Source organism: Vanellus vanellus (assembly GCF_965231255.1).
Source record: "Vanellus vanellus genome assembly, chromosome: 5".
NCBI classification, from domain to species: domain Eukaryota; kingdom Metazoa; phylum Chordata; class Aves; order Charadriiformes; family Charadriidae; genus Vanellus; species Vanellus vanellus.
In genome coordinates, this window is record NC_138910.1 from 80,534,200 (window position 1) to 80,549,795 (window position 15,596).

General features: G+C 49.9%; 1 protein-coding gene across 3 annotated transcripts in view; it reads left to right on the plus strand.

Moving 5' to 3' along the window:
- Positions 1 to 15,596, plus strand: part of PDE4B (phosphodiesterase 4B) — a gene marked incomplete at its 5' end in the record, with an annotated part of 202,857 nt that overhangs the window by 173,792 nt on the left and 13,469 nt on the right. For 2 of the 3 annotated variants that reach the window (XM_082483221.1, XM_082483222.1), the window contains one exon: positions 1,009 to 1,121. In XM_082483221.1, coding sequence (XP_082339347.1) covers positions 1,009 to 1,121 — 113 coding nt within the window. Of the gene's footprint in view, positions 1 to 927; positions 1,122 to 15,596 lie in introns of all 3 variants that reach the window. The other variant, XM_082483220.1, reaches the window with a different exon arrangement.

The following is a 15,596-nucleotide window of genomic DNA, read 5'->3' on the forward strand; positions in this document are numbered from 1 at the left end:
GGAGCACAGATGCATGGCACTAGGGACCGGGACCAGCAGGGTGCGGGGCCGGTGGAGCTGATGGTCGAGGATGGTAGGGAGCAAGGCCAAGCAGAGTCAGGACTGACAGGGAGCAGGGCTGGTGGGGTTGGGGAGCAGAGTTGGCAAGGAGCAGGGGTTGGCAGGGTTAGGGAGCAGGACCAGTTGGGGCTGGAGAGCAGGGCTGGTGGGGAGCAGGACCAGGCAGGATTGGGGTGCAGGGCTGTGGGGCTGGTGGGAGCAGGGCTGGTGGGATTGGGGAGTGGGCCCGGGTGGGGTTGGGAAACAGGGGTTGGCCAGGAGCTGGACCAGGCAGGATTAGAGAGCAGGGCTGGTGCAGTTGGGGAGCAGGGCTGGTAGGATTGGGGTGCAGAGTGGATGGGACTGGGGAGCAGGACCAGGCAGGGTTGGGAGGCAGGGCTAGTGGGGTTGAGGAGCAGGGCTGGTGGGGAGCAGGGCTGGTGAGTCGGTCAGTTGGGGAGCGGGGCAGTTGGGGAGCAGGGCTGGTGGGGAGCAGGCTGTGGCAGGGCGCAGGGCCCCGGCCAGGCGGGGAGCGGGGCTGGCACAGGACCAGCATCCCGGGCACGGGCAGCGCCGAGCGGCGGGGGCGGCCCGGGCCCCCGCAGCAGCCGGGGAAGGGGGGTGTCGGGAGCGGGGGGGGCGGCTCTACCGGAGCCGCAGCCCTGCCCTGCCCTGCCCGGCCCTGCCCTGCCCGGGGGGTGCCCGGTTCCCCGTCCCGCGGGGGCAGGGCGGGCTGCGGGGCCGGGGCGGGCCGGGGCGGGCCGGGGCGGGCGGCCGGGGCCGGGGCCGTGCCGGGTGCCAGCGGCGGGCGGGGATTTGCTCGCCGGCGGCGAGGGGAGCGCAGCGGCGGCCGCATGATGAGGGAGCGGTGCGGCACCTCCGGCGGAGCTGGCGGCGGGTCGGGCGGCCCCGCCATGGAGAGGCTGCCGCCGCGCCAGCCCGACTACATGTCCGTCTGCCTCTTCGCAGAGGAGCCCTACCAGAAGTTGGCCATGGAGACGCTGGAGGAGCTCGACTGGTGCCTGGATCAGCTGGAGACCATCCAGACCTACCGCTCCGTCAGCGAGATGGCATCCAACAAGGTGAGCCGAGCGGCGGGGGGATGCGGAGCGGGGATGGGGAGCGGGGGGATGCGGAGCGGGGATGCGGAGCGGCGCGATGCGGAGCGGGGATGCGGAGCGGAGGGATGCGGAGCGGAGGGATGCGGAGCGGGGATGCGGAGCGGCGCGATGCGGAGCGGGGATGCGGAGCGGGGATGCGGAGCGGAGATGCGGAGCGGAGATACGGAGCGGGGATGCGGAGCGGCGCGGGGCACGGCAGCCTGATGCCCGGCCGGTCTGCGCCTCTGTACAAGAGACTAACTCCAGGTTCCTCCCGGGGAAGGAGGTGCGGGTTTCCCCCGCAGAGGCACTGCCAGAAAAAACTGGCGGTGGGTCGGCGCGGGGAGGGCGATCCTTCCCGCCGGGCTCGATTCCGAGAAGTAAAAGAGGTTTCAATTAGCGCCTGTCCCTTCGGAACCGATATTTCCAGAAACACTGTGAAAACGCCCGCATTTTACAAATTATCACTTCAAAAGTCAATTATCTTCATTGTTGTCTCTCCGTAATAATGGCAAACTCTAAACATTGTGGTACGTTATTTTATTGCTGTTTTGTCTTTCGGTAAGCGTTTAATTTTGTTTTTATTGTGGTGGGCTGGCTCGGCATCGCTTGCCAGCACACGATGAGGGTGCGAAGTCAAAGATTGTGCAGAGGGAATGAGCTCGGAGAGGAGCAGCGGCTGCCCGGGACCTTTTGTTTTGTTTTGTTTTGTTTTGTTTTTGTTTTGTTTTGTTTTTAAAGGTTTTTAACGCGCCGTGAGCGAAAGGGGAGTTTTGAGTGGGTTTTTGGTTGTTGGTTTTTTTTTTTTTTCTGCGAGGGGTAAGGTGCTAAAATAATGAAAGAAAAGTACGCTGTGCTAAAAGTCAGAGAAGCAGGAGAGAGAGCAGCGTCCCAAGAGTATACTGAGGAGCAGCAGAGAGGAAGGCAAGCGAAGTGCGAGGTCTGAGCGCCTCTGTGCAACTTTTGGCAGTTGTTGTTCCTCAATTCCCCCCCCGCCGTGCTGGAGCCGGGCTCCCCAGTTCCGTCCTGCCGAGCCACGGCAGCGCAGACGAGTTTCGCTTCAGCATCTCCCCAGGTCAGCCCTGAATGTGCCGGGGTGGCCGGTGGAGGATGGGAGGCGCTCCCTCCCCCGGGGCCGGGGCCGCCTCCCCGCTCTGATCCCAGCCGCTGCCCCGGGGCAGCGCTCGGCTGCCAGCGGAGCCTTCACACCCCCGGGACGGGCTGGCTGCTCCCCATCCCCGCGCCCCGGGCTTTGCCAAGCGCAGTTTCTGCACCCAGGCTTTTAGGCAGCGTTTTCAGCCCTGCCTCGTCCGATGGAGCAGGTTACACAGTCCCAGAAATGGGTTTGCTCCATCTTTGGGATGAGGGCTGTGTCCGCTGCATCCCTGCCTTTGACCAGTTGCCGTGGTTAAACACAGTGCTGACTTGTACTGCACCAACCCGATGTTATTATTATTATTATTGTTTTTTCCTAATTGGAAATTAATGAAATCAGAAATGCTGAATCATAAACTGATTTTATGGAAAAAGTTGAGCAAAGCAATCCCGTGTTATTTGAGCTTCCTCCTCTGTTAGTGATTACCACGACATGCAGGGGCAAAGGAAGCAATAAAAGTTTTATAGACCGAGCTTTCAAGAAAGGAATATTATTCTTTTTTTTGGAGTTTATGTTGAGGCAAGCCAGGGTGAAAGTTGAGAAGGGTTTAGGCTGCAGAGAAATCTGCATCTCCGGTGTGGACACTGATGCCCTTCATTTTGAAATTTTTTTTTTTTTTCACTGAGTTCCAAATATGGACTCGTGAAGGTGAAAGACAAACTAAACTGTCTATTGTAGTAATTAAAAATTGTGATCCCTCTGTGTGCAAATGGCTTACAGATGGGTCGAGCAAAAGGTTCCCAAAACTTTGTTCTTTCATAACCGGTTTCTGAAATGTCTGCACTTTTTGGTCAACTTCCAGTATCATTTTCATCTGTGAAAGAAAAGCATAAAATGGCCTCACACCTCGCTTTCCTTTTCTCATCAGCGGCGAATATTGACACAACTTAGTTCGGGGGTTTGTGGCTTTTGGGTTTTGGTGGCAGATGTACAATCTGCAGAGCGATCTTACAGTGCGAGAAGCCGATCTTACAGTGCGAGAAGCCGTTGGGTTGGAAATGTGCATCTTGAGGAGAGGCTGCAACGGTCCTTAATTGGTCAGGTTTTTCTCTTTGCCAAGGATCCCACCCAACTGCCTGCTTCGGTCAAAGGCATTTAAATTTGTCACCGGTAAATAGCAAAACAGTCAGATGTTTTGAAAACAGGATGCTTGGGCTCCACATTATTAAAGAAAAACGGAAAGAGAAACAGTATAGATAGGAAGAAAGCAAATAGACTCAGCATGCTCCCAAGTGCAAGAGCAGTATAAACAGTGACCTATCTTCCTGACCTCCGCTCTCGCCGAGTTCCTGGCCCCGCGCCACCCAAGCCAAACTACGTCATTTGAGACTGATAGTAGGCATGGCACAGCTGTTGCAAGTGTGACTCGAATTTCCTGTCTCCTTCCTGACAGACGTAGTTTAGAAAATCCAGAGTTGCAACAACAGCAGGCAGAGAGGGAGGATCTCGGCATACGTGTTCGCAGGGTGATTCTCAGAAGTCCTGCACCAAAAAGGAATCGCTGGGGGGAAGCGCCATGCAGGACGGCATCCTGGCCATAAGCTGATGGTTTTCGGAAAACATCAGTTAAAACATGTGCGTATACTTTTTTAAGATGTGAGTTAATTACAGGAGAAGTGAGGAAATGAGTAGCTAATCTTACTGTGAGCTAACGAGCCTGATTGCACTGACATCAGTGTGAGCCAAGAGAGCAGTGCTGTGTGCACAGTGGGACCCTACAGTCCTGCGAGTGGGGATTGGACATAAAACTGGCAAAGAGGGGAATTCTGTTCCCCGGGTGTGCTGTCGTCGGCATCCGTGAGTCCTGACGCATTACCAGAGCCGTCCTGATCCGCAAACCCGCCGCGTCCCTTGCTGCTCCAGCTCCAAGCTTCTGCTAAAGAACAACTGACCATGCACAGGGCCCTTAATTTTCTAAATTAGAGAAAAAAAAACTACCTGGAAAACTACCTGTTTGCAGAGAGTACACCCACATGAAGGGAATTTATTTGCCTAACAATATACTAATCTTTTGCTGTGAGCAGAGTGTGTCACTGCAGCTTTGCAATGAAACAAAATTACCTGTAAAGTTCTGTAGGCACTCAGTGCTGTCTGTAGAAGCAGACCACACATATTTACATTATTGTAACATATATATTCTTTTTTTTTTTTTTCTGCATTTATCACCCAGTTCAGGCAACTGCTGTGTCTCAGAAGGATTTGTGAGTCATGGGCCTGCTGATAAAGACGGGGTATTTTCTCTCTCGATGGCTACCCTGTAATGTTGCGGGTGGTGTTAGGCAGCTGTCCGCAGCCTCTCTTGTCCGGCAGACGGAAGCACAGGACCCCCTCAGCTCTATTACCTAATACAGCATTTGGGATTTGGGGGAGGATGTGCTCAGTGCATTGCCCGAATCATAAAAAGGGGCAAGTATTTTTTCCAGCTGAAATGCTGGTCTTGCCAGCTGCAAGTTTTCGTGGGGTTGTAATATCGTAGAAATGAGAAATGGAGAAAATGTGTTCTTTCTCAAGAGCTACCTGCCTCCTCATGTGGGATACACCACGGGTCACATGTAAAATGGCAATATCTGAATGGACCCAAGCAGCACTTTACCGTCTCCTTAAATTAGACGAGTATTATTTAGAGGTTTTTGCAGTCCCTTGAGTAAATGGACAGATAACATAATTTGCGGTCTGTGGGAATATTCTTAATTTTGAGTAGACAGAGGTGTTATCATCAGGGTGCCTGCCTTGTGCTTTTGCAATTTTCGACACCCGCTTGTCTCCCCGGACTGTTCCTCACCAGCGCTACCTGTGCAGCTTCAAACACTGCAGAGCGAATCCTTAAACTGTCTTATTTCAGCTCTTAAAAACGTCTCTGTTACTCTCAAGTGCTGAATAACGCAACTCCAATCTTGCCACCCAAGGCTGTTTTCGGCCAGCGGCTCAGGGCAGCAGCACGGTGGGGCTCCGCACTCCTATCTTGGTTGCTCGTGAGCCAGAAAGCCGCTAAGATAAACAGAACTGATTTCATTTTGCTTGTATTTCAAAGGGCATTTCGGTCAGAAAAGAGGAGCAAGGCCGCACCTAGCTTTCAGGAGACAGTGGCTAAATAAACATCTGGACACTAATGTAAACTCCCGAGGTCCGTGGTGGAGGTCGAGCGCGGCGCAGGGCTAGGTGCCAGCAGCGTATGTGCCGGGCTGCACAGCCTCCACTCTCGCTCGCCTGTCTTCTGCCATGCCATCAGCCCCAAATCTTGTCCTCTTCGTACGTGATGTTTCCCTTAAGTGGTGCCGAGCTGTTTAGTCTTTCTCTTGCTTTTGCTGTAACTTCCTTTGTTTAATACGCTTTAAAATAGCTGCGTGCCGCACAAAGAGAGGCTTGTTCGCTTGTGCAGCAGCCAGCGAAACAAAGAGACTTCCACGTCTCCTGTTTTTACAAGCCGGGATGAATCACTGAGCTCCGCACGCGGATCCCCAGCCGCACACCGGTATTCCCCTTGCCTGGGGAATCGCGTTACGGAAACGGGGATCTGCGACCGAGCGCCTGGGAGAGCTCTCTGGAGTGCGGCGGGCCATTGCTCCCCAGCGGTCCCTGCAGAGCTGGTCCCTGCAGAGCCCTAACGCGCTCGTTGCCCATCTCGGGCTTGACATCGATGTGCTCCACGCCAGTTAACTGTTTCCTAGATGTACGGCTGCTGTCTGCAGAGCAGGACACTAGACGACCATTAATGCTTGATGAGAACTGCGGTAGGAGCTGTTTATACCTGAGGTTGGGAATATTCACTCGATCTTTCTTTTATCTGATGGCATTTTATTTGTGTTGAGGATGTCCTTGTTCTAGAGGACAGGGCACTGTATTTCTTAAGGCAAAGCTACGCGTGATGCGGGAGGCAGGTCTTTTAACAGGGACCCTTGATAGTAGTGAACATGAGGTTGCAGTGAAGCCTGCTGGGTGAGGAGGAGCCAGCTCTGGGTGGTGGCTCTGCCCCAGACTGTGAAACCCCTCAAAACTCCTCATGGATGTTTTAAGATTTGGGAAGCTGGGTCCTAGTCATCTCCTGCAAATCAGTTCTCATCACTATCATAAGTGGACTTTTAGGGTAGCTGGCTCTGTATCCATCCTATTCCTCCTCCCCTGCTCTTTGGCCTCTAAAATAAATCATTCTGATGATATCAAATATATCATAAGAGTGGGGTGGAATAGTGGAGCCATACATGGGCTGGCTTATTTAACAATCCGATATTTGGGTCTTGCAAGGCCTCTGGGCTGTCAGTTCCAGACATCTTCGTTAAACTGATTCAAGTATTTTAAAAAAGAAATACTGAAGATCTGCGCCATGGCCTGTGAAAAGTGTCGGTACAGTATTCGGAGCCGGTGTTCCCGCTGGAGATACCCTCCCAGGGCAAAGTGACTTTGAGTGGCGGATGCTTTCTCATCCTCTCAGACTGTTGCGGTAAATGAGTGGGAAAAGCCCACACATCAGCGATCCCACACATCGTATGTGCTGCTGGTGCACATCTAAATAGCCACAGCAGAGAAGGCGGCTTTGGGCTTTGGATTTTGGTTCAAATTCACTTCCCAGGAGCCTTTCTGGGGAGCTGCCACCCTCCGGGACACGACGGTACCCGGGACCTTCGAGCCTGTCCTTTAAGCATTTCTGCTTGTACTTGGATGTGATGGGTTTTAAAGTTCTGCATTCTCAGACTTTTACGTTATAACACATTAGGGTGGGGCTTAAATAAATAATAGCTCAAAGGCAGGTTCAAAATGAATCATGATTTGAGGGCAGGACTAGAGAGTGACTAACTGTTCGGAGCAGTGACCTCTCTGGAAGTGAAGTGAGGATACTGGAGATGCATGAAATCTCAGAGGAGAAGCATCACTTAGGATGGGAGTGGGCTGTGAAGGATTTCAAAGTAGGATTCAATCCTCAGAGGAGTCGTAATCCTGACCCTGATTTTGTAGACCAGGCCAATTTCCACAGCCCGAGTCCAAACTTCTTGTTTTTCACCCAGGTGCAGAGCAACTGCTTTTGGTGGGGCAGCTGGTGATCAAAATATTTGCACTAAGTGAAACTTAATTGAAAGATGTTGTGCTATCAAAGCCAAAACATGTTGTGGAGATGTATTGGTTTGAAGGCTCATCCGTCAGAGCTCTTAGAGGGAGAGATTCCTCTGATTAAAGCCTTTGCTCTGTGTTTAAAGCAAACAAACGAGAAGCGCCTCACCTTGCTGCCGGTTTAGCACAGCTGGGCAAATGCTACAGAAGAATTATTCTGCAGATCATTTGCCTATCTCTATGTGAGAAGGATTTTTCATTTAAATATAATTACATTAATTAGTGTATTCTGTATGGTTTTGGTGCTTGCATTAAGGCTCATTTTCATTTTGGCAGGACCGACTGCCACGGTTTTTTGGGGGGGTTACAGTATTGCAGAGCTACACTGACTTCTTCCACGGGACTTACCCTTTCTTTATCCTGTGTTTTCTGAAGCAAACAGACTTCTGTCAATTAAAAATTGCCAGAGTTTTTCTCATTATGGGCATCTTGGAAAAGTCATCTCAGGGCACAAAGTTATTTGAATTTTCCAAAGCCTGTTCTCCTACTCAGGTAAAACCCCAGCTGGATTTGCCTAAATGATGACTGCAGAGCCTGACTCAAATTTAAATTAAATTTAAATTGCTGCTTCATACGATTAACAAAATCCCATGTTTAATTGTATTGCTCTCTTGTTAAATGACAAATGCGCTTCCCTCTCAGCTGTTTGTGTTTTGGTTTGTTTGTTTGGTTTTTTTTTTTTTTTTCCTGAAGATTGAGAATATAATCCAGACACATTTCATCTGAATGTCCACCATCTCCTCCTGGTTCACCCCTGAGCCCTGCAAGAGCAGGGGTGCCTCCTCCTGCTCCCGGCCGGCGCTGGCGGGGCCGAGCGGCTGCGGAGGCTCTCTGTTTGTGGGCTCTCTTTACGCAGTCGGTCGGCTTCCTTTGCCGCTCCAGGCTTCAGCAGTGTGGTTTGCATGGGTGTGACTGACAGAAGATTTTGGTCTGAGATCTGCAGCCTTCTGGAGCACTATCTGCTCTCGAGGCCACAGATGTTGTCAGCTGCATCAGGTTTTTCTTTAATCAACTTTGTGTCAACAAACAAGCTGCTGTAGGTTTTAATTTTGCTGTTGCTTCCAAGCCGTCAGCTCGGGCTGGTACTCATCATCTCTTCTTCCTGATTTTCCTTTTGCAGTTAACAAGACAAACATTTTTCCACCCGGTAAAACTCTATAAAAACGATTTTGCAGAACAAGTGGTTTTGCTTGTTTCTGATTTGATTGACTTGCCTCTCGCTCAAGTGAAGAATAAAAGCAGCGCAGGGATGGAAAACTGGTAGGAATGCTCACCGCGCTGCACTCGGCTGCTCTAGAAAAGGTGGTGCGAGTCTCGGGAGTTACCCCTTGCCTGTAATGTGCCATTTGTGTGGTCCTTCCTCCTTACAGTGCAATTTGTTTTGTCTTATAAAATGCACCTTTCAACGATGGAGAGAGAGTGCGGTTCACAGGGGATCGCTGCTGAGCTTCTCTCTGGTTGAGAGCTCTTGCCGTGTGCAGGTTGGTACTTACTGGTGAGGAAATTCATACGAAACAGAATAAGCTGACGTGTAGACGCCAGATATTGTTGCATGTATTAATTGGCTAGAAGAAACCTATTCTTAAGTATACGAAGAGCATTTTGGGTGAAGCAGAAAGCGACCTGAGCCTCTTCCAAAGGAACCCAGAGGTTCAGTTCAAGCTGCAGACTGGGCTGTGCCCGGCTGCCGCGATTTTTCCGCCCGAGGGGACGCACAATCTCAGCCCTGGTATTTCAAAAAAACTCTTTTTGGATTTCACAAAATCCAAACAAATGTGAATCTACACCGAGGGCCGTTGGGTACCAAACACAATGGTATTGGCGACACTGAGACTTGAATTCATCGGCAATAGATGCTGCAGGACTGCCCCGACCAAGGAGGTTCTAAGCAGATTTGGCCCTGCAGGGTATGGCAGGCATTTTCTCCATGTGCCAACAAAAACTCAGGCGGGCACACCTTATAAACACATGACACATTCATTTTCAGGAAAGTAAACGGGGTGGTTTCTCCATGACCTTACCAATTCCCCAGCATCGGGTTGAGGGGGTTTTTCTTCTGCCTTACCAGTTCCCAGCAAGTGAGTAACATGCCCGGAGCCTGCTTTTAAATAAGGAAATTCAGTATCGTTTCTGAGCATTGCTAATTCGCAGTGCTTTCCTTGGGCAGGATCCTATAGGGAGTTTTTCCTTTCCAGCATTTTAATGCAATTTGCATATTTCAAGTCTCATTTGTCTGGAAATGAGCTGGAAACGTACCGGTGATAACACTCCTGCTTCAGGTTCCACTTCATCACTTTTTAAGCCCCGTGTTGCGTAAATACGTCCCACCCAAGGGAGGTTCTGCTGCTTTCAGAAATGCTAAACTTTACGGGTAAAATCTGAATATTGTTCTGTCTACATCAGATATATGTTGTTGCTTTCATGAGCAGCCACATGCTGATTTATGGCAACATGCTATTTATTTATCAACATTTACATTGTGGATTTTTAAATTATTCTAATAACATAAGGCCAACAAGTTGGTCATGATGTTACTCCTTTAAAGTCTTCCTTTGAACATATATATAAATCAACTCTCCTTTGATGTGAAATTGGATATTTCATAACCGTGTGTTTACTTTTTGGTTTAAAAAATAAGCTGAAGGGAAAACAAAAAAAAACCCCAAAACAAATAGTACTTTGTATCTCATTAAAAATAGTTTCTAGCACATTAAAAACTATATTGTTTTAGGAAACAAGAACTAGAAAGACTTGCAAAAGCATTTGATTTTCTTTAATGACTGATAGTTGACTGCAGCCATTCCACTTTTCTTCAGGCACGAAATACGTCTGCAGACTTTCCGCTTCGGTACGGATTAGTGTGAAATGGGCTTGTTTTTTCTTTAAACATTTAAATGTACCTTCCCATCATCCTTCATGTGAGTGCTTAAAAAGGAAAATCGATAGAAATTATGAAGTAATCAGGACAGCTGCAAATTTGTTTGACACAGCCCTTTCTGTAAGTGATGTAATAACGTCAGGAAGGCACAGAGAAGGGATCAGGTTACTGCTCCTATAAATTAAAGAATTTTAACTCTTTTAACTAGCAAACTTTTTAAGAAAAAACAAAAGAAATATTCCAGCGATCCAAAATCATCAGGTTTTCCACATTAAGTTTGGAGAAAAAAAAAAACCAAAGTAAGGAAAAATGACCTTCAGAGAGTGACAAGGTGCTCGTGTGCCAGAGATCTGCTTCCCTGCCCATCTCGGGAGTGAGCAGGGCGTCTTCAGGTTTGGTACCGACCGCTGTCCCAGAGCACCCGATATGGCACCCCGTGAGCCTTGCTCTGCTCAGGCACAACCCTAACTCCGGGGGTTTAGTCTGCCTAAGGGTTCGGTGTCTGTGCGATTCAGGAACAAGGCATCCACCTCGGGAAGGGAGCGCTAGGTATTTACAAATATTTCTTCTAGCTTCTCAAACACAGGCGATAAAATTAATCTTTTTTTTTTTTTTTTTAAAAGCAGTAGTGCATGAGTATCAAATCCATTCCCTGCGAGCAACCAGAGGTCCAGACAAAAGCATTACACGTTTGCTGTTTGACCTGGTTGCCGTATGCACGCATGAGTAATTTCCCTCCTGTGTGTAAATAATTTCCGGCTGGACTCTCGTTCCTGCTCCGTCACACAGGCAGGTGAGTGCCAGCTCTTCCCAGCTCCCGGTGCTGGGCGTCCAATTATTCCCAGGAGAAGAGCTGTTGAAATGAATGGAGTTACACCAAAGTTTAATTGCGCCTCTGAAACCGAAGTGATTTACCTGGGCAATTAAGATGAGAAGGATTCAGCCCAGCTGCCTTTGCGTGGAAATCAAAGGCGAAAGTAACCCTCCTACCACAAATCCCTTTTGTTCTAAAGATTTCTAGGAGCGGTGGAAGAGCGAGGGATGTAATGTTTGCGTCAGAAGGGTGGGTCGCCGGGAACGGAGTTTATAAACATTTTTACACACTGGAGATCTGCACCGAGATTCCTCCATCAAAGTGCGGGGTGGGACCCCACTCTCCCTAGGTACTGAGCCCCGCAGCATCTTAGCAGCTCTTTTATCTGGAAATTGCTCACAGCTCCTGCAAATCACTAAAAACTTTTTTAAGCAGCCTCTTTGCATAAGGACTCTTGGCCCCAGGGAACCCCAGCTGGTATAAATCGACTTCAAAGGATTTACATCAGCAGCAGATACATCCTCCTGTCTTTATTCTCCCTGTAAAGCACCGGGAACACCTCTCATGCTGTACTCCAAAGGGGAACAGGAACAGGAATAACAACAGGACTATGGCTGGACCTGGTGTGGGGCTGGAAAGGCCGAGAACCGCGTGTACAGCTGCATGGCTCTCCCTAATCTTCCTAGGAAAGGAAGAACATTGTTTCTTCAAGAGCGAGCCAGAAAGGTGGGATTTTCCACACTGAAGCACCGGGGAGATTCCCCCCGTGTGGCTGGATGCTGCTGTGGCCTCCACCCGGTATTGCACAGGGTGGCCCTGGAGCCAGCACGCTTGGGTTCCTAAATCTGGCAAATCCGATCATAAATTAGGCCAAATTTTCTTCCTCTGCACAAAATGGAAGGCAAGCAAGCTTCGCCTGGGGAGCGCTGGGTTAGGAGGAGGTGAAGGAGTAGCTGCCGAGTGGTTGAAGGAGCTGCTATGCCCTCGGTGCCGATGCCACCGCCCTCCCGCGTGCCCGCAGAGGTCCCCGTGGTCGTGTCCTTGCAGAGCCTCGCGCTGGGGCCAGCGCTCAGCCCCGCGCTGCAGCCGGAGAAATAAAAGGAAATGGTGCAAGTGCCAGTGCGGAGAAAACGTGAGCAGCGAGGGTGCGGTGTGGGCAGCCAAGAGGGGAACTGTGAGTGAACTTTCCCAATGGTAATCAAGGAAATTACCGCACGCATGCACGGCTGGAAAGCTGGAAAGAAACTCTGATTCCCTCTACCAGAGGATACATGAAAAAGGGTCACTGCTGGTAATCAAAGAATGATTCAATTTCTGGGAGACTTAATTTGGTTCAGATGACTTCTGCAGTTACTTCAGAGCATGCAAAACAGGAAAACTCCACGCGATGCGATGGCTTTTTCTCACACAACCCTCCAGATGGTTTTAGACCTCTGTGACTTGCTGGGAAGGTCAGCTCTGCCGCCATGTGTATTTGGTTATTAAAAATTTCAGTTGGGGCTTCATCTTATTTACATTAGCTGCACTCTTTTCATCAGCTGAATGTGTTAATTGCATGGTCCCATGATCGGAGTTTGGGGTAGAGAGAAGGGAGCCCCAAGCCTGTTTCCTGATTTTGCCTCTTTTTAAGGGAAAACCCCCTCGAGTCAGAGCGGGCATCCCCTCCCGTGTACATCCTCGTGTGTGCGCACACGTATTCTTACGTGTGCCTCAGTTCCCATTTGTACCGCGGGGTTATCAGCGCGTATCTCCTTTGTAAAAGGCACCGAGATGATTATTAATTATGAAAATAACAGCACATGTCCACCTGTTGCTGATAGGCATTATCGTAATTGCCAGGCTGAGGGCCATGCTGCGCTCATGCATGAGCTCTTTACAGCAGCAACACTTCTGTTTGCTTAACGGCAGAGCAGTTGGCATTTTCTCATTGCTAGCCTGCAATCTGTTTGTTTTACCCTTTGCTGTCAAATTGATTTAACGAAGGGATCGTTACAGAGGTTTGCACATGACATCAGTCATTGATCTGTGCAGAGAGGCAGCAACGTGCTTTCTGCCCGCAGGCGCCGCGGGGAAATGGCAAAGCCGTTCAGAGGAAGCGGTGTCGCTGCAGAGCATCCTGACATCAAGGGGAAGCTCAGGAAAAATCCCAAATACCCCCCGCGAGCAGTGAAGACGTTGTGATTACCGAGTGCACCATCAGCATGCCTCCGTCCGTGCTGAGCTGTGTTGTTTTTGAAAGGGTGTCGTGTTATTAAATAAATCCTGCTTAGGTGCCAGCATCATTCAGATGGTAAATTGCAATAAGCTTTGCAAAGCATGTGGGTATTCTCATAGCACTGTGGGTGTCTCGGCTGGGTTTGGCCCCCATAGTCCTTTTAGCAGTGCCGTAATACTGCTGTCTGCGTTTATAAAAGGTTGCTGATTAAAAGTCTGGAAAAGTGAGCAAGATTAAGGCTGTCGGAGGGGGTGAAGGGGACAGATTTCTGGTTAAAGATCAGATGTGAGAGTCCCAAGGTCTTTTATCTGTCCTCATCTCTGGTGCAGATGGCTTGGGTGACCTTGTGGAGGCCATTTAATTGCTTTGTGCCTCTGTGAAAAGACAGCGGCTACCCTTTGTACTTTATGAAGCCAATTGTGAGGTAAAGGCATTTATTTCAGATGTTTGTCCACCACTTGGGATTATTTGTGTGAAAGGGGCGATTGTATAGAAAACCCAACTGATTCAACGTTGCTTAAAAGTTGTTTGTGTGATCATCTTATTATGGTGCTTTCCTTGGAAAGATAGAGGCCTCAGCCCAGAGAAATGTTTCAGTGCATGCTTCGCTGTCAGTCTGTGGGAGTGCTCACGTGTTGGTGGTTGGTGCTTATGACCGGTGAAAGTACGTCACTGTGAGAAATGACGGGGTCAGAGCTCTCCTCTCCTCCCACGGGCTTTCTCTCACTCGGTTTTCATTCTTGTTGCTGCTCGTTCTCCATCACTAAGGTTTCTCTTAGGGTTTTCAAAAAGGCTTTTGTCCCTCTCGGTTGGAATGAAGTTTAGTGGAGACCCTGTGAGCCAAAGCCCATGCCCATGACCCAGCGCAGTGGAATGTCCTCCTGGGCAGCCAGCATCCTTCACATCCCACTCCTGCCTGTATGCCGTGAGATGGCATCCTTCACATCCCACTCTTGCCCATTTGCTGTGAGATGGCATCCTTCGTATCCCGCTCCTGCCTGTATCCCATGAGATGACATCTTTCACGTCCCACTCCTGCCCGTATGCAATGAGATGGCATCCTTCACATCCCACTCCTGCCCATATCCCGTGAGATGGCATCCTTCACGTCCCGCTCCTGCCCGTATCCCATGAGATGGCATCCTTCACATCCCGCTCCTGCCCGTATCCCATGAGATGACATCCTTCACATCCCACTCCTGCCCGTATCCCATGAGACAGTATTTAAACTGGTTGAGTAACCCAGAAAGTGAGGCCTCTCTGCGTGACGTTCACACTGGCAGGGCAAGGCAGGTTGCTGCAGGAGAAGACAGCAGAGATAGTGGTGGCAATCTGAGCAGATAGCACTCCATCTTTGGTCTGTGTGGTAAAAGGGAAGTGGCATTGGCTCTCTACCTCTGATAATCAGGAATTTAAGGAGGGAAGAAGGTGGGTTCACAACTTCATTTGCTCTGTGTGGTTCTTACGGCCGAAAGGCTGAGCAGGAGTCCCATCTGGACGGTGCTGAGCAGCGGCTGGAGCCACGCCTGGCCAGCAGGGTGTGATTTTCATGGTGCTCAGTGCTGGTCCGGCAGCCTGGGCAAGCAGGGACCTGCGGGCTGCGTGCGGGCTCTGCGTCTCCCTGCCCGGCAGCGCTGGCAGCGGGGACCGGGGTGCGATGCAGCTCAGGCTGCCCCCATGCCCTGCGTCTCCCGCAGCGCGCGAGGAAGCCTCGTGACGTCATGCCAAGCGGGGCTGATAACCTTTAATGAAGGCAGTTGGGGGAAGAGAAACAATTTTAGATCAAAGATTGCACTTTTATTTTAGGAATCCTGGCCGCTGTCGTGCGGCGTATTAGAGCCAGCAATCACCAAGGACGTCCTGAAGCAGTGTGAGTGCTGCGCATCAGCGGTGGTTCCTCGCTGTGATCTGTGTCACATACACCGGACAGTGTGCTTTTCTTTTGATCTGATGCTAAAAGGACAGCCACAGCTTCCCGATAAAGTGATTGCATTTCAGTTTAAAATGAAACTAATGATTAAATCTTGAAATCTGGACTGCGAATATATTCTTGTAAGAAGGAATTTATTCATTGCAGACTGACATTACAGATTTTAGGTTATTATTAGTTTATACCTTTTACCTGAAAAGGTATTTCTAGTTTGTACAGGTCCATTTTGCGACATTGCTACATTTTGCCCTTTACCATGTAGGGGGAAAAAAATGTATGATCACACCGAAAGTGGGAAAAAATATGCTTTTAAAACCCCATACGTGAATAGTGGCTTTGAAAATCCTCAGTCTCTGTAGTG